Source organism: Mustela erminea, chromosome 5, assembly GCF_009829155.1.
Source record: "Mustela erminea isolate mMusErm1 chromosome 5, mMusErm1.Pri, whole genome shotgun sequence".
NCBI lineage: Eukaryota > Metazoa > Chordata > Mammalia > Carnivora > Mustelidae > Mustela > Mustela erminea.
The window spans coordinates 48626392-48645442 of NC_045618.1; the positions used below are offsets into that span (position 1 = coordinate 48626392).

The 19051-nt window shown below is 40.6% G+C and overlaps 1 protein-coding gene across 7 annotated transcripts in view; it reads left to right on the forward strand.

The window, feature by feature from the left end:
* The window catches only part of MAP2K5 (mitogen-activated protein kinase kinase 5), a 256630-nt gene that overhangs the window by 158914 nt on the left and 78665 nt on the right, over positions 1–19051 (forward strand). For 6 of the 7 annotated variants that reach the window (XR_004285719.1, XM_032342996.1, XM_032342997.1 and 3 more), the window contains exon 17: positions 11090–11119. The exons of the other annotated variant lie outside the window; for it this stretch is intronic. Coding sequence is in view for 5 of the 6 variants with exons in the window: in XM_032342996.1 (XP_032198887.1) it covers positions 11090–11119 (30 nt within the window). In the remaining variant the exon portion in view is untranslated. The remainder of the gene's footprint in view (positions 1–11089; positions 11120–19051) is intronic. 7 annotated transcript variants of the gene reach the window in all.

The following is a 19051-nucleotide window of genomic DNA, read 5'->3' on the forward strand; positions in this document are numbered from 1 at the left end:
TAGATAAGATGTAGTCATTTATTCATTAATCACTCAGAATTTTTATTGAGTGTCTAATATATGTCAAGCACCACGCTAGTCACTGGGAATATGGCTGTGAATGAAACTGACAAGATCCCTTCATGGAGCCTACATTTTCAAGAAGGTATTCGACAACAGCAAGTCATTAGACGGAAACAAACATCGTTGTACGATAGGAGTAACTGAGTGGTGTGGTGTGTAAGTTAAGATACCTTAAATTGAGATCTGAAAGATAAGGGGCCAGTCTCCTAGTGACATCTGTCACTAATAAATTCTGTGAGTGATAATTTGGGGAACCATGGCCACTCCCTTGAGATGTCCAGTGGTGAAAACCACTGATCCTACAATTCTATCAACACTGAAATCCAGTAACCTGGAAGTCACTTTAAAAATCCCCTTCAAGCTCCTACAGACCGTCGCACATACTTTGATTCTGAACTGGCAAATAAAAACTTGAACATTTTTATAGCACGTATTTAGACAATTCTTTTATAAACCTTATCTTGTACTTAAAGATTAGAGCAGGGTTTTTTTTAAATTTTTTAAAAATTTTACTTATTTGAGACAGAATGAGGGGGCTAGAAGGAGAGAGAGAAACAGACTCCCCTCTGAGTGGGGAGCCTGATGTGGGGCTCAATCCCAGGACCCTGAGATTCTGACCTGAGCTGAAGGCAGAGGCCTGACTGAGCCACCCAGGCATCCCTAGAATGTTTTTTAATAGGAGAGTGTCTTCAGAACTTGTTAAACCAGATCCCTCCTCATACCAGTGAGGAAACTGGGGGCCAGAGGAGGGAGGGGACGTGCCCAAAGTGACAGCAAACAGCCAGTCCTGTGCAGAAGAGGACTAGAATTGAGGACTTCTGATGTCAAGTCTGGTGCTCTGTCCTCTTTTTGCAGCTGTTGACATCTTCTTGCTCGGTGTCATTCTCACAACAAGGGTGATAGCAGAACACTTTACATGTACCTAACACTTAACAAAATCGGTTGATATTCATAACCTCATTTAGGCTCCCCTACACTGTGATGGGAAATGACTGAAAAATCAGTGATTTGAGGCATCCCAAGATTGTCCACCATATAAACATCAAAGCTCCCATTTTGCAAGTAAGGAAACAGATCCAGATAAATTAAAGGACTTTCTAAGAAAGGTGAAGGGACTAGACCCGACATCAGCAGTCAGGTTCCCTGACTGCCACTTTCGTTATGCTGTAGAGAATAAGTAGTTTTAGAAGAGAAGAGAGAAATGGTAAACATAAATGAGCAGGAAATTAGATAAAGGAAAAGACTGGTTTATCATGATTCTGCTTGTCTGTCAAAACTGCTTTTCCCAGGCTTACTACAGCTGCTTCAGTATTCCATATTTCATATTTCATATTCCGTATTTCAGAGTGTACATGTATCACTGGTCTTTAGAAACCAGAGCCTAGTGTATTTCCTTTTGTTGTTGTTGCTAAAGAGTTTATTTATTTATTTGACAGAGCATAAGCAGGGGGAGCAGCAGACAGAGGGAGAGGGAGAAGCAGACTCCCTAGTGAACAGAGAGCCTGACATGGAGCTCCATCCAGGACCATGGGATCATGACCTGAGCTGGAGGCAGACGCTTAACTGACTAAGCTACCCAGGCGCCTCTTAGTTTATGTTTCTAAAGAAATACAAAAATTAACCTATTCTCCAATGTGTCTGCTCTGTTAGGAAGTGGATAGGTGAGAACTCCATCTAATCAGTAAATATTTATGTAGCGCTCTTCTGCATTGGCAGTAAGGATACCAACTTTGCCCTCAGGAGCTCCTCAACTAGTAGGTAGAAAGGTAAATAAAAGTGAAATGGAAGTGCATAGCACTGGGCAGGTGAGAGGGAGGGCCGACGTCTATGTCAAGGAAAGCATTTCATTTATCTGTTGCTCTTAATCACACACCCAACGTTAGTGGCTTAACATCACAACCCTTTATTTACTCAGGATCCTGCGGGTTAGGAATCTCAGGGTTAAGCCATTAGATGTGGCATCTGTGGGGCCCTCCAGTGAGGGTGTAGCCAGATGGTGGTTACGAATGGAGGATCCAAGATGACTTCACCTGCACTCAAGGCACTTTGGTGGGAGTGGCTACTCCATCTCTCTCTCTCTCAAGAGCAGCATATAGGTCACTACCTGATCACTACCTGATGATGACTCCTGTGGCTTTGAAATGTCTAGAAATAGAAGTGTAGAGTTGCTTGAACCAGTGGACTCTACCCCAGCACTGATGTTTTCTCAGGTACTCCCATATGCATGAATCCACTGACCAGTTTAGAAATGGAGGAACACCCCCCCCAGTGCCCCCCATACCCAGAGCTAGGTCTGCAGGGATTGTTACCATGATAGAAGCTGTGTACTGTTAGAGGACACAGGTCAGCATGATACAAATGTATTGAAACGGTGTCATTTCTTAATTCTCACTGTGAAGATTAAAATGGTTATTGAATTAAGTACACAAGATGGATTGGAAGACAGTTAACTCCAGTCTCTTTCCTTTCTTGCAACCCCTAAGCCTTTAATAAGAAGTAAGCCATTTAAATTAATCATAATGCTTAAATATGTGAAAGTGATTATTCTAAGCACTGATGTGTAAGAGGGCCTTGTCAGTTAAGACTATCAACCCGTAATACTGAAGTTTGTATACTATGTTCATTAAAGTAGTGCAGCACAGAGGGATACCTGGGTGGCCCAGTCAGTTAAGCATCTGACTCTTGATCTCAGCTCAGGTCTTGATCTCAGGGTGGTGAATTCAAGCTCCACACTGGGTTCCATGCTGGGCGGGCGTGGGGCCACATTTTAAAAAAAGAAAAAAGAAAAAAAGTATTAGAGCATAGAAACAACTAACATGCACTGCCAGGTTGGGTAGGCTCTAGAAGACCTCACCATCAGAGGATTTACAATAATCAACAAATGTTTTTTGTCAGCCAGCTGCAAAATACCATTTCTGGTGTCATGGAGAACACAAAAGTATATGACTTAAGAGTCTGCCCTCAAACAAAATTTAAAATTTCCCAGGCCTTGGAGACAGGAAGATGCAGGCCAGTAGGAAACGTCCCCAGGAAGGGTGTGCTCCACTGGCCAGTGAATGGGAGGCGACAGAGAATGATAGGAAGTTGTCATCAAACTTTTGTTCAGGGATTAACCCCCCGCGGAAGAGGAGGAGTAACTTGGGCCAAGCCCTGGAAGGACAGGTGACCTGGAATTCCATCTGTCCATCTGTTGTTACATCATCTTAGAATCCAGATAGAGAAACTACCTCCAGTACTGCATTTTGAGTTGTGCAAACATGTGAAGTTCATTTCTTCTATTATAAAAGTAAATCATTTGCTTTCATCCGTCAGGACTGAATGCTATCTCTTTTTAATGTGGAGTTTCTCACTGAATTTCCTTTCAGTGCACAGAGCACCATCAAAAGAGACCTTTACAGTTGCTTCTCACTGACTTTTAGAGATTTATATACCCAGATTTTCGAATTAGCATTGCTCTGAGTAGAGAGACCCATGGAAATCAGCTTGGGAGAAGAAGAGTGTCTTCAAAGCTACAAAAGTGGGTCTCTTAAAATAGGGTTTGTTTTCCTTTTTTAAAAAAAAAGTCAGCTGCTTCATATTTACTATGGCCTACTTGAAATTATATATTGCATTTAAACCGTAGTATTTGTGCAAAAAACTATTCAAAGTTTTTGCTCTAATGTAGTATAGACAGATTGATAGATATGTACACACACACATACAAACACACACAGTCTGAAAGAAAACGACGCAAGAGAAGTAGCATTATGGGAGAGGAAGGAGAATTTATGTGTCGGGACAGCAGGGTTAGAAGGACCGAGCAACGTTTAAAGATTCCAAACAATAGCATTTAGCATGAAATCTACTTTTTATCATCCTTACCCAGCCATCAGAATGAAGAAAGACAGTGTCCAGCTGTAGCAGTGGTCGGGTAGCAGGAGAATTAGAAGTAAAGGTACTAGTGCCCGAGGGGTGGGTCATGAATTAATAATTGCTGTGTGGCGGATGAGCCCGTCAGAAGCGCTGGAAATGAGGACGTTGCCTTGCAGAGCGCTATCAATCACTCAGTGACCATAACTTCCAGTAATTAGTGTATTTTATGGGCCTTTGCTTCAGTGGCTCGAAAGCACATATGCTCCAGTCACAGCTAAACTTTGCCGGAGTAATATTCCAGGATGATTTATCCTCCTGCTGCGCTGGGATATACCCCTATATTAGGTGAAGATTGTGAACTAAGCTGCAATAAAGTGTAAGTTTAGGTACAGTTTGCCCAGGTTGAGACCTCCATGTATCATGCTTTTCAGCATCCACGGTTAGGCTACAGCAAGCCATCATTTTTAACTGTGAAACAAATAAAGCAATTAATGGAACAGCATTAGGATATTGTACTTGTGAATTACTGTTGCCCTCTCCCCATTTAAGTGTCCACTGTAATAAGCCCATTTCTAATTAAAAAAAAAAAAAAACCACCACACACTATTGGAAACATTTATTTGTAATGCTGTCTTTTCTCCACTATTATTAGTAATCTGTGGGATAGGATGCAGGACCTTCCAAATGATAGAGAAGGACTTGATTTATTTCTTTGTGTTATGGTGCTTGGCCTCCATGAGTTAAAATAAATGTACTTTTCATCCGTGGACTCTAGTGAGGACAAGTAGTTCTTTTTTAAATACTGGTACATGTTAAGAAGCACTCCTGATGGGAACCTCACATTTAGGCTCTTTCGACACAAAGAAAGCATGTTATTTGCGAGCTCTCTGGAGCACTTGGCACTTCTGTACAGCTGTAATGAGTTATTTGTCGTGGTTCATCCACTCCACTGGAAGTCTCCAAGGCCTTTGCAGACAGGGTCCTTTGCCATTGCCAAAAACATCTGTAGAGCCTACAGTTCTTAGTGATTTAACAAGCTTTGCCACCAACCTGCAGTATGACCTTGGGCAAATTAATTAAGCTTCTGGTGCCTCCATTGGGCCATAATTCTGTTTGTGTTAAGGAAATCCTTAGAGTTTATAGGAAAGTGTTATGTGAAAAGTATAAATTGAATAGGGAAGAGATATGCACAGTCCCACTCTATCCATTGTGGAGGGAAATGTTTCCACACCACTTTTAATGATGATGTCTGTGAATTTCCTTTCAATAGACACCAGTGGTGAGCTCATTTCTCCAAGCCAGGGTAGAAAGGTATACTTAGTTCGGTGCTTTCATTACATTTATTATCCCATCTTTAATTTGCAATATATTATAGTATCACACAAGTTAAAACAATAACAGTAAAACAAACTAATTGTCTTTAATTAAAGTGAATTAGGTTTTGATTTTAATCTATTTGATATAGTGAGAACTGATAACGTGGAGGGTCCCTCCGGTTATTAGGGCATATTTCTGTTGGGCCTGATGGTGTTAGTAATAACCCTCTTCCTCATAGTTCTAGACACGAACAAATATGTCACTTCATCAGTCTCTGTTACTCGCACTTATGCCCCTCCGCAGGGGTCGCAGATTCCACAAGTTATCAGCTAATGGCGTTATACATTAAAAATTGAAGCTTTCCTCACTCCGAGGCCTTTCAAGGCTTTGTTCTTAAGCCCTAGACACTTTGGAGTGCAGCTGCAAACTATAGGCAGAAGATTAAATTAATTTGTAACTCTTTTTTTTTTTTTTTTTTTTTTGGTCCTGCATTACTAAATCCTCTGCATTTAATTGAAACCCTACTTCAAGACGCTTTGTGTTTCTGTGTTCTTTGTTGTCAGTTTAACCTCCAAAGCACTTTAACACTGGTAAATTGCTGTTATATCCTTTGGATTGTTTTTAAACCATTCGGTAGGAGGATAGTGAAATTGATACATGGGAAGAAAAGTAAAATCTTAGGGTAGATCTTGAGGTATTTAATATTTATTATGGTTCTGCACCAGCATAGTTTCAGATGATTTAAACTCTCTCTCTAGGACTGTGTAAATTGGTGTGGGATGAAATCTCACCTAGGGAATTTTATGTAATCCAGTAGTTAAGTCTGATTTTTTAAAGTTTCCCTGTGTCTGAATGTTCCAAAGTGGCTGCTGCATTTCTGTAAAATGAAGGTTTAACTGCAGTGTACAATCTAAATGCAAGATCCTTAGATGGAAATTTAATTGTGTAAAATGTACACAGGGTAATTAAGAACAAATTTTAGAACATTTCAGACTATAAAGTCCTCCTTCGGCTAGATCATGAGCTATATTGAAAATGCTTATTTTCAATTTGCAGTTATGCTGAGAAACATAGAATATGTCTAAATTAAGAATTTAAAAAAATCCAGGGCTCTTCAGTATAACTGTAAATTTGAAACTACTCACAAATTGTTGATATTGTAAGAAACCTGATTCACCAAAAACATTTTGAATTTGTTTTCCCCACTTGCTTCCTTGCTATAATGTATTTTTTCTCTTTATCATTTGTGACTTCATGACCATAATTATTCATGTTACCAACAGAAGCCATTTTTGCTGCTTTGTAAATAAATACCTTCCTTCTCTTAAAATACAGATGTTTCCATCATCCAGTGGCTATGCATTTGGCAGTCATTAGGATCACACCCCCACACCCATATTTGTTATTTAAATTAAAAATCCAGCATATTCAAATGCTGCTAACTCAGGAGTCTTTCATAGATTATGATTGGACAAATCAAATATCCATAAGATGACACCAAGGAACAGTTTTCAGTTTTACAGGGAGATGTTAGTGGTTTACTGTCATTGAAATATATTCCCAATGGTGAATGTTTTCAGAGCATTCTTTCTCTGTTTTTTCCATAGTGAATTTCCCACAACAAACAGAGTATTTAGCAGTTTGCTGAATCTTAAATATTTGGAATTAAAGTGCACTTTTTTTTATCTAACATTAAATAGAGTCCTCTCCCTCCCCTATCTCCACCTACACCCCTACCCCCCAAAATAAATAAGGCTTTTCCAAATCTTTTGCAGCACTGACCGCTCCCCTCCTGGGAATGAAAAGGATGTGAGAGTCATTTGATGAATTGCTGGCGCTTACGTGCATCCACATTTTTCAATATACTTTTTTTTTTCTAACTGGACTTAAGCTGCCTATATCTAAATGCTTCTTTTGTAAAGATGATAAAGAGAGCAAAGATTTCTATTGGCTTAGTCCTAATCTGTTTGCTTTGTTGTAATTCTTTTTTTTCCCCCCTTTCCTTTAACTGTTAACCTATTTATAAATCTAAATCTACATACAAAGGTCATTGGTTGGCTGAACTTAAACCATTTTACTCAGTAAATTTAATTAAGAAAATACAGTGCAACTCATAAGCAAATGAGTTTTTTCCTAGTTTTAAACCAAACCACCCTCTTGAGTGCTGATTGCCTTGCCCGACCCCTGGTGATACAGAAACAGGCAAAATTAAAAAGGACATTAAAGCTTCATTAAATCTGAAACACATTTAGTACAGTGACATATCTGCAGGCCATTTCAGAGAAGATTACATACTCTCTTTTGTAAGTTTCCTAATTTATAATACCTTGACAATAAAAACTGGGGAAATGCAAGTAGATTAATAGACCAGTAGGGGTAAAAGATACAGAATGGCCCCAGGTCCGTCTGTCTCTGAAATAGTCACTCGTAGTATATGTGATCCCTCTTCCTCATAAGGGTTCCGTGTTTATTTTGACTTTTGACAGCCTCACGAGGAACCTGTTCTTCACACAGCCATATCTGCTAAGAGACCTTTTCCTTTCTTACCTTCTCCTAATTGAACTTGATAAAAGGGGTCTAGGGCCTGGCTATATATTTCCTTCTATTTTGCCACAAGACAAATAGTGGGGAACAAAAACACCACAGTTGGTTTAACCTCGAAGGACACGACATACACGGAAGGCAGCTTCCTCTCCCGGGGCCTTCAAACGACTGCTTTTGGTACCGGCCTAATGGTGCCACTGCCAGTTTGCACTGGAGCAAAATTGGAATCCTCGGCCTGCTACTGGAGCAGCACGGTGGTGACAGGCTGCAAGAGAGGAAATGATGGTTGTACCACTCTGGTCAAGGACAAGGAGCCATTCTCTGTCCTCTGGCTCCAGAGAGGTCAGAGCTGCAAGGTGCGTGAGCGCAGTTCTCCCAGGAATGTAGTTGACAGGACTGAAATTTCGTAGGATGTCAGGGAAGTACACACAAAGCAAAGCCAGTCCCAGGAATGATGAGTTCACCGGTTCAAGCACTGCCAGCCACCTGTTTCCAAGCAGACAGGTATGGAGAGGCTCCCACCTGACCAGCCTGCACTGAATTGTCTCTCTGTGTGCATGGTGGTGTCTTATAGGGAAAATGAATGATAGCGGTCCTCCTTATTACATCGTGCCAGTTACGACAGAGGGCACCAAGTAGCTGAGTGCACGTTCCCAAGTTGACTGTAGCCTGGCCTTGCCAGAGAACAATAATGACTTGAGAATTTGAGACTTTGTGTTCAAGTGGAAAGAATTTGTATTTTTCATTTGAGGCCACTTCTTTTTAAGCCTTCCGTTTATCATTGCTTATTTTGTCCTTTAAGAAAAACCAGCATCCCATATTGGTACCTGCCGGCCTAATTTAGATTTTAACTCTGTGTGTTGTGGGCCAGTTCTGCTGGTAAGCCATGTGGACAGATTCTTCCCCCATTCTCAGTGACACATTAACCATGTACCCGAGTGAGTGACACAGTGCTTATGGAATGGCTTGAGATAAAATACTCTAAGTGTTGTCTACTTGTCATTACATTGTTAGCTTTTTTAGATGAGAGATCCTCCTCTTGGTAGTTTGATAATTCCAAATGGAAGGATATGCAAAACCTGCCATCCACAGGTGAGTGTGATGACAGGTGACAGGTTTTCTTGAGCTATCACTGCCTGTCAGGTCAAGACAGCTTGTCCAAATGCTTTGCCTACGATTACTGCCATAATAGACCACAGCAGCTCCCCCTAAATCAATGTGCGCACTCTCATTGGCCAAAAACCCACTGATTAACAAAATATAAGGCAAATGGATGGCCTATATTGTGTAAGATTAGAGTAGGGGGAGTGGAGAGCGGCGTCTCCCCCCTTTCTAATTTAAAACAGTATATAGGAGCACCTGGGTGGCTCCATCAGTTAAGTGGCTGCCTTCAGCTCAGGTCATGATCCTAGAGTCCTAGGATCGAGCCCTGCATCAAGCTTCCTGCTTGGCGAAGAGTCTGCTTCTCCCTCACCCTCTGCTACTCTGCTACTCCCCTTGCTTGTGCGCTCTCTCTCACTCTCTGTCAGATAAATAAAATCTTTTAAAAAGCAGTATGTAGACGAGAAACATAATCACACAAACCCGAAGGGGAATTTGATTAACTTCCACACTCTCTCTCCATAGTGCCATCTTGTGATGTTTTTGCTATCTATACTTTATACTAATCCCTTGATTAATGATATTTACTAAGTGAAATAATGGTTGTATAACTTTATGTCTTGAAAATCGATGAACTCTGAGCATATAAGAATGAGTGCAAGGTAGTGAAACTGACTAGGCATTGCAGAACACACACACACACACACACACACACACACACACACACATAAATATACATCCAAATGAGTGTTGGCCTTTTCAAAGCAGTCACCTTACAAGGTCGTATGGTTTATTCCTGTTAAATTGCTCTTGCTCAGACTGGTTTTAGATCTTTGAAAATTAACCTCAGCATCTTCATGTCTGTTCTTACTAAGGGACAAAATATTTATTCTTTGAAGGTGGCTTTGGGTTTTGATAATACCCACAGGCCATTTCAACCTTAGTCAACAAATAATTCACATGATCAAAAAGCTGATGGGGTATAATTTTAAGTCCAAGATAAAATACAGTTCTAATAAAATGAAGTAAGTGTTCTTTTGTTCTTTGAAATGATTCTAAATACAATTCCAAAAGAGTTCGATAATGTTTCTGTAGTGTCCTTGTTTTTCAGATAAATGCATAACTTCTCAAGATGTAGAAAAGCAATGTAAAACTATGGAAAGAACGCTGGATTAAGTTGCAAGTCTTAGAGTCAGGCCCCAGGCTTCTCCTGATTAACTGTGTGGGAACCTCTTCAGTGGAACTTTTGGGTTTCTAATCTGTGAAGTGGGTTGTTGCTCTCTTGGATTCATTCTAGCTTCCAAGTTCCCTGATACAGCGATTCTACTTTGAAAGGAGTTACAAGTACATAGAAAGGATTTCAGGCCTGAAGGTGGGCCACATTATGAAGTTGCAAAACTTCGCCACTATTTTCTTTAACTATGTTACAGTATATTTAGTCAGTTTTCTCTTATTACTTTATATCAACTCTGTTCTGGTTGAATCATTGTGTTTTTACACATGAGAATTCCAAGAATTCCAATTAAGTGACTGGCCTAGAAACACATGGCAGTTTACAAATCAAGAAAAAAATTGGGAACACTCTATAGATTCATGGTGCCAGTTTCCTACCTACACTGCTATTAGTTCTGATTTCGCAGCCTTGAAATGGACACTTCCCTAGTAGTGGTAGGTCTTTTTTTCCTGTGGATAGAAAATGAACAAAAAAACTAATACATTGATGAAAATAGTGGCAAAATTCTCTATTTCATATGGCCCATTCCCCATTTCCTACAACACTTCCTGTGTACTTGTTACTAAAAACTCTACAGAACCGTGGGCTGGGAACAGTAAGGTGTTTCCATCTTACAGGAGGAAAAGCCTGTGGTCTCCTCCGGTTTTGTATCTCTGTCTAGATGAAAACTGTCACATACAGGTCAATGTGTGAATAATGCTCGTAGAGCCGGTACTGTTCCTAAGAGAAACCACATAATCGCAATGTTCAGTTGTGAAAATTAGAGTATTTTATCAGGGATGCAACAATGCCCTTTGAAAATGTCCATTCTAAATACAACTTTTAAGGTAATTACAGCAGTAGTTTAGTTTCTGCATCCAGGGTTGTGAGCTTTTTATAGTTGCTGGGTGTAGTTCTGAAATGGAGTATTTGTCTGTCTTAAGGAGATCTGCCCTGCATGCAAATCTATAACTAGACAAATATTATTTCCTTTCCCAGCTTGCTCTTGGGAGGTTTCCATATCCTCAGGTAAGATTGTTCATTACTGCCGTTTGCCACTGTGACATTCATTCCTATGTATGAAGGTGCAGGGAACAATTGTGAACATTTGAGCCACATACAAATAAATCTGTCCTGTTAAATTGAAAAGTGATATCTTAAAGGAGTCATTTAGAAGTCTCTATTGATTTTTGATTTTTTTAAACTCCAGATTTTTTTTTCCTTTTTGTTAAAGGTTGAAAGGCATCATCGTGCTCTTCCTTTGTGTGACACTGGTGATGTTTTGCCTTATCCTAGCCCCGTGCCATGTGCTCACACTGAGGTTAGAGGAGAGGCACAGCCTTTTCTTGATACACTGTTTGAGCTTTTGGTTTCAGTTAAAATTATTTCAGTTAAAGGGTTGAGATGAAGGGTGAAAATACCTAATCTGGATCATCACTTTTGCTAAACAAATAGGCCCCAATTTTATGGGGGTGTGATACCGAACATACTGTTTTTTAAAAAAATTGGCCACTTCCTATCCACATTTGTAAGAAAACAAACTGTCCATTATATTACCATTGTTGATGACAATCTTTATAATTTCTTTAAGATTTTTATGTAGGAGGGTGCTAGCACTTAAAATACAAAGCTGTTTCGTGGTTGGAAAATGATTCCCTTGTGTGTGCCGGGCGAAATAAGTGAAATGTCTAGAAGGATGAAAAATGCACGGATTGACTGTTTTCCTCTGGTTGGTGCTCACTGTTTTTCTGGCATCTTGGTCTGTACAGGCCAAAGTGCCTGGAGGCATGTCTGATTTAAAGGTGGTGTTGGTCTCTGCTCTTTAAGCATCTATTAACTTGCTATTATTATGCAAATAAGTGTTGTATTACACATACTAATTTATGCATGGTTAGATTATGCAGATGCATCACAAACATGGTTATTGAATAATAGGATGGGGCTCATTCACTCTACCATCTTTATAAGCTGTTTTAAGCAAATTCTCCCGGTACCCATGTGGACATTTAAAGACCCTTCACTTGCTGAAATGTGTCTTTTGTATCTTTTTTCTTTTATAGTTAAAGCCATCGGATGAGTGGGAGAGAAATTGTCTAAGTTATTAGGTTCAAGAGTGTTACACTCGCTTGTCAAATTTGTAGGCTTCTTTGTTTAAACATAATCTTTTCCTTAAAGAGAAAATCTAAAATGTAATCACTTGGCATGCATGCTAGCATTTAGTCAGATTTTAGTGTATACAGCCTTGCTGCTTAGCTCTAGGTAGCCCATCAAATTAAAATCACATTTTCAGGATTTATAGCTCATTAGAATATTTATCTTGGTAAGCCTCTTATTCTGTCAGTAATTTTTAAACAATTCACTGTTCGACCAATTTATGCAATCCCCTAAAATTTTGCAAATGCAGAGACCTTGTTACGTGTCTTCTCTCTGAGAAGGCTTAGTAAAAAACTTGTAAGCCATCTCATAAAAGTGCCAGAGATTGAGAACATAGCTATGTTCTTGAGATTCCTAATGTGTCGAGTAATTAACCAGTGAGATTCGATAAGAGATGAGTCTAAGATGCAGATAGCTGTTGCGTTTGACACATGAAGCATTTGGATGCTCTGGTCAAATTTGGGAAGGAGGCTGTACACCTTTGCAGTTCTGTTTTCTCAAATGTTTAAGTATACGTTTACTTGATCAGTCAAGTGGAAGCTGGAAAATTCTAATGTGCTGGACTCCCTAGTTAGTAATAACCTTGATGCCAGAGTGGGGGGAAAGCCGTATTCCTTGAATCGTGATAGAATATTGTCACCAAACTGGGAGTTTTATTTGAAATAATAGAAGCAGCTTTGATGCCATTAGGCCTATTTCCCAGATCTTTCAACAGAAGTTTGTGTGCTTCATTGGCTAGAATCAGCAGTGACGTTGGGTTGAGTTGGCATTTATTTTACTGGTGTTGCACGACAGACTGGAGACTGGGAAAGGGTACTGTATTGATGTCTTTCATGCCCTTCACTTTGTCCTCAAAGTACATGAGGAACAATGTTTATTTTCATAGTATTCCAGACACTGGATTATGAATAATACCTTCTTTTTGGCCCATCGTATCTCACGTGAACCCCCCACTCTGTGAGATGGCATCCCCTCCATAAATGGGGCATTCGGAATGTTCGATTTGCTCAGTGTTGAACCGTAGTGGGGTTGTTTCCATGGAATCCCAAGTGTAGTAGGCAGGAGTGAATCACAAACATCGAATCAAACCTCTGTGCCATATTCTGGAAGCAATCATCTACACTCTGCTTGAATACCGCGAGTGATAGGAAACTGACTACTCTAGAAACAGCCATCCAGTCAAAGAAGAGTTCTGTTCACCTAGCCAAGGACTGACTGCTTCATCCTAATTGTCACCCACTGGTCTGGTCCTTGAACACATGAAAACCTTTCATAGGTGCTCATGATCACAGAGTTTTGCATCCCTTCTGTCCAGGGCTGAGAACAATCCCAGGACATGGCTACTTTGAACTCAAAGCACAGAACAGAATTTCTAATCATCAACCAAAGTTCGCAGAAAGGATGTGCTCAGCAACCTGCCAGCTGCGGCCAGAGCAGAGCAAGGCCTGAGCCAAGAAGAAAGCAGGGAGGAGAGGCCCGCTTGGAGACTTGTCCCTCCACCGGCCCAGCATCAGTGCAGCTGACAGTGTCGTTAGCAGTGCCTCTTCCTGCCGGCGACACACTGTATCCAGTGGGGATGCAGATGAGGGAAGGGTGTCAGGAATGTATCAGGGAGATTGGTGGCCTGGGGCCACCATAAAGATCAAAGGACTGGATTTGTTTGTTGAGATGATCGTTCTGTAGGAACTCTATTGTTTTGTGAGTTGGGTTTTTACTTGTTATTGGGAAGCACTGTCTAGTTTTCTTCCCTTTAAGGCCTTAAAGTTGCATAGCCTCATTGGCATGCAGTTTAGGACTCTATGGGAAAAAAGTTCAGGAGCCACTGTAAGTGCACAGCCGTGTTACTACAACTTACGATAGAGAAACAGCAATGTCTCCCATTCACCTTTCCGACATTGAGCTTCAGATCACTTCCTGTATCTGACTCAGGCTGTCTATCCCCCTCACAGGGACTGTTATTCCCAGCCTCCAGGTGAGAAGACTGAGGCCTGGACAGGTGAGGCCCCTTGCCTCGGGGCTGAGTTGGTGCGGGCAAGCCTAGGTCTTGCAGGCAGCTAACCAAATGCCTGGGCTCTGTAGACTCTGAATGCGGTTGGCTGTTCATGCCACCCTTCTTCTTCCCCCTGAGTCCCTCCAAGCCCTTCTCCTGGTTTGCCTTTTCCACTCCAGGGGCCCTCTTTTGTGGATGAGAAATGCCAAACATCGGGGGCCATGCCATGGTAGATGATGACAGGCCGTTCCCTAGAGCCCTAGTGCTTTTCCTACTGTGTGTTTAGCAGAGTGATCCAAGGGTCTGGAGGGCTCCAGAGCTCTCCCCAACCCCAGTGCCATGAAATTCTGGGTGACTGCGAAGCAATAGGATCATGAAGAATTGTGTTTTTAAACGTCTCGCCACCAGAAAGTATCTCCACTTCTTGAAAAGTTGAGCATTATCAGTAATCTGGAAAGATGCTCAGGTCTGGACAAGGACTGGAGCTGTGTATAGTTCATCTTTTAGATCCAAATTCAGTTGACTTAAAAAACATGATGGTGGGCAATGGTTTGTTTAATGACGCCATAATTTAGGAGAAATGAAAAAGATTGCCTGCTAAAAACTGTCATCCTTCATTCAAACTTTACAATGGTGCCCTGCATTAAGCCGGTAGTGAATCCATTAAGGAGCCTTCTCAGGGGACGCGCCAGCCCTGGCATTTGGAAATTTGGTAAGCAGGATGCCACAGGAAAGTGAAGATAACTCAGATACAAATGTATTTAAAATACTTTTGTGTGTATATAAATGTTGTTGTTCTTTTGGCTACAATTCCTGATCTTGGTTAATAAATTACATCAAAATGACCTGAAGTTAAAAAAAGGAAAAAAATCTGAGCAAATAGTGCCCCTGGTATTGTAAAGCTTTGAATGTTTTCACACCCCATTAATTTATTACTTCTCTTTCTTCATCTTTAAATTTCATTTTTTTTTTCAAAACTTCCGACTCCCCGCTGCTGCCGTGATTTTCATCTTGTTGTTAATTTTCCCTGCTCCATATGGAGCTGCAGACATTTCACCTGGAGGCTGTACTAGATTTTGTGGTAGTGATCGTACTTCCGGAGGCCAAAACTGTCATTTAGGGTTCCCGGTGCATCTGTCTGCGCCAGGCTTTTCACTGGCATGGGAGAGTGTGAATAACAAATTGGATGCACCTGAGATTCAGATGATTAGTGTGTTTTGTGAATCCCCACGACTGGTAAGCAGATAGCTCTGGGGGGGGGCAGGAGGGCCGTACAGCAACTGCGGGTGAATCTGTGCTCACACCTTGCATTTGGGGCTTCGCGAGGGAAGCGCAAACATCCCAGGCAGTCTGAGTGCAGAGAGAGTAACAAATATTTCATCCCGCCTTGTCATTGATTAGAAAAGAGCCTTTAATTTCATTTCACCCCATGTTGTGATTAATTTGCATTCTTTGTCAGAAGTTAATGGAGTTTTTTATGGTTCACTCTGAAATCCTTGAAGACATCAGACTTGATCTGATGTTTATACAACCGCCAGCGGAATTTTTTCGTTTGATTGATGGCAAGCTTGATGTTATTCCAAACGGCTTTTTAAGCTGTTTTTAAGAATTATTTGAATAAAATGCAAGCAAGATATTGTTGTAACGATCAAGATTATCTGTTAAAAATCTGCTTCAAATAAAGAAGATGATAAGTAGTGAAAAGGATCAAAAACACAAGAGATATAGTGAATGGCGACGTTATTTGTTAAAAATACATAAGAATGGCATTCAGATAAATTATTGCAATATGTAGAGATCATTTTTCTTGAAAAGAACATACCATCATCTGGCCAAATAGAATAATTAAGGCTAAGGTAGAAGGAAAGTCCGGATCTTTGGGATTAAAAACCTTTGCTACCAATTGGCTAATTCTCATTTATTCTGCTAGCTTTTGCCACCAATGTACGAAATAGAGATCTGCTGATCTTAACTGAAGGAGACAAGGTCTGTCAGGCCTGTTAGCTGAACAAAATGATGACGTATTACTTGTCTCAATAAAGAGGCATTCTTAAATCCCAATACAAGTTCAACGTAAGTGGATAATAGAAGATTTTAAAAGTGAAAGACATGCATTCTTAATAGTATAATGACTGGCCTTTTTCCTAAGATAGTACAGAAATGAAATACCCTGCTTTTAAAAGCAGGATACCCCGGTCGTTTGTGGGTAAAAGGAGTGTGTGTTGGTTCCCTGCGCATCATCTATCAAAGTATGAGGGAAGCTGTAGGTGGCGTTTGCTCAGAACCCCCCTGCTACTAACCAAGGAAATATGTTTTGCAAATGCTTTTTGATTACTAATACCATTTGTTTGATATGGGGGCTTTGCCTTGCTTCAGCAGATTCTTGCTTTGCTGTGATTGCTGCTGCTGAAACTTAGGTCAAAAAGCTACTTATCTGAGCACTTTCATTTAAAACAGATTAATTTATTTGCTGTATCTGAAAGTTTGCTAAATAATTGGGTGGGTTTAATTGAACTTACTGCTTTCTGATCCTTATATTAACATGATCTAAGGTCTTTTTTATTATATACAATCCATATTATTGACCAAATTTGCCCTGTTTTCATTTAAATGTAAGCAGCTTGTCAAGGAGAAAATATTTTGTTTAACTTGTCTTGGAAACCTGCTATTTTAATGTGCTGTTGTTGTTGTTGTTTTCAATTGACAGACTGTCTTTTAAACATTCATTTATTCTGTAGTAATAAATTGTGTTCTGGATAGAGCATTTGTCTCATAATGGAGTACAAAGCGTATGTTCTTAAAACTATTTTAAAATATTAAACACTTTTCAAAAGCTAGTGCTGAAATTCTAGGGGGTTTTTGTTTTTTGTTTTTTTTTTTTAATATAATTTGAGCTCATTTTTTTAAAAGATTTTTTTAATTTATTTGAAAGAGAGAGAGAGAGAGATCACAAGTAGGCAGAGCAGCAGACAGAGAGGGTGGGGGAGTAGGCTCCCAGCCAAGCAGAGAGCCTGATGCAGGGTTCGATCCCAGGACCCCGAGATCATGACCTGAGCCAAAGGCAGAGGCTTAACCCACTGAGCCACCCAGGCACCCCAAAATTCTAGTTTTTATACCTAATTTTATTCATGTTTAAAAGCCTTTGACTATGCTTCTGATTTTGATAATTTAATATTATTTTATATTCAGTGTTGAATTCAATGTTAAATTTAATTTATTTTTATTCTCGTTATTTAGGATATAGACATTTAAAGTATACTAATACTTAGAGATGCCTGTGTAGCTCAGTCGGTTGGGTGTCCTGACTCTTGATTTCAGTTCATGTCTCGATCTCAGAGTAATGAGTTCAAGCCCCATGAAAACAATAAATAAATAAAGGAAGGAAGAAAGTATATTAATGTTTAAAGTCATACAAAGTGAGCCAAAGCATCTGCCTTTGGCTCAGGTCATGATCCCAGGGTCCTGGGATCGAGCCCCACATCGGACATCTGCTCAGTGAGGAGTCTGCTCTTCCCTCTGCCTCTGCCTCTCCCACTGCTTATTCTCACTCCATCTCTCTTTCCCTCTCAAATGAATAAATAAAATCTTTAAAAAAAAAAAAAGATTTCATGTTCCATAAAAGGCAGAGGTGAGGGGCGCCTGAGTGGCTCAGTCAGTTCAGTATCCAGCTCTTGCTTTCAGCTCAGCCCCATGTGGGGCTCATTGCTGGGTGTGGAGCCTGCTTAAGATTCTCTCTCTCTCTCCCCCTCTCTGTCTGCCCCTGCCCCCCACCCCCATTCTCTCTCTCTCCCTCTCTTTAAAAAAAAAAAAAAAAGAAAGGCGGAGGTAAAATTTAAGTGGTAGGAAGATGTTCACTTATATACATTTGCTTCTCCCCAGGAATCATGTAACTCATTATCTATCTTATGCTTATCAAGAGATTTCTTGTTACTTGCTTAGCCTATTGCAGACGTAGGAAGTGGGTTCCCAGTATGTCTCTAAAATAGAACAAAAATGGAGTAAAAGGAATGCCCAAAATATGGGTAGCTTAGAAACATGACATTTTTCACTAAGGATAAATTACTTGTTAATTTGAGGTATATGCAGTTAGCCAGCTAAGCTAATGAACCCTGTCTTCTTTTTTTTTTTTAAGGGTTTTATTCATTTATTTGACAGACAGAGATCCCAGGTAGGCAGAGAGGCAGGCAGAGAGAGGGAGAAGCAGGCTCCCTGCTGAGCAGAGAGCCTGATGGGGGGCTCGATCCCAGGACCCCGGGATCACGACCTGAGCCGTAAGCAGAGGCTTTAACCCACTGAGCCACCCAGGCGCCCCCACCCTGTCTTTTTAAAAACCCTAACCCCATGTTGGTTTGATTTTATGGCAACTCCTAAATTATTGTATGACGTACATCTCAGTTCAGTTCGACACATATTTGTCATCACAGGGACTGTGCCCTGGCACTGAGCACTGGAAGTACAGACATGAAACAGATGTGGTCCCTGCCCTCGAAGAGGCTAGTCTAGTGGAGAGATAAGTACAAAACAAACACATGGCACTTGATGCAAAAGGCACCCTATGGGAGGTGGTACACTGTGGCATCAAGAGGAAGAGGTCAGCTTACTTTAGGAAGCTGTGAAGGTTTCACAGAGCGGACAATGCCTCAGTGGAGGCTCCTAGGCTAAAAGGATGAGGACGAACCTTCCAGGCGTTCTAGTCAAAAGGAGACTCATCTGGTAAAAGAAAAAGGTCTGAAGCAATATGTTGTATGTAGTAGCCTTCCAGGACTTAAATTCAGTAGGGAACCACTACTGCTACTGTTCTTTTCGTCTCCCTCCCA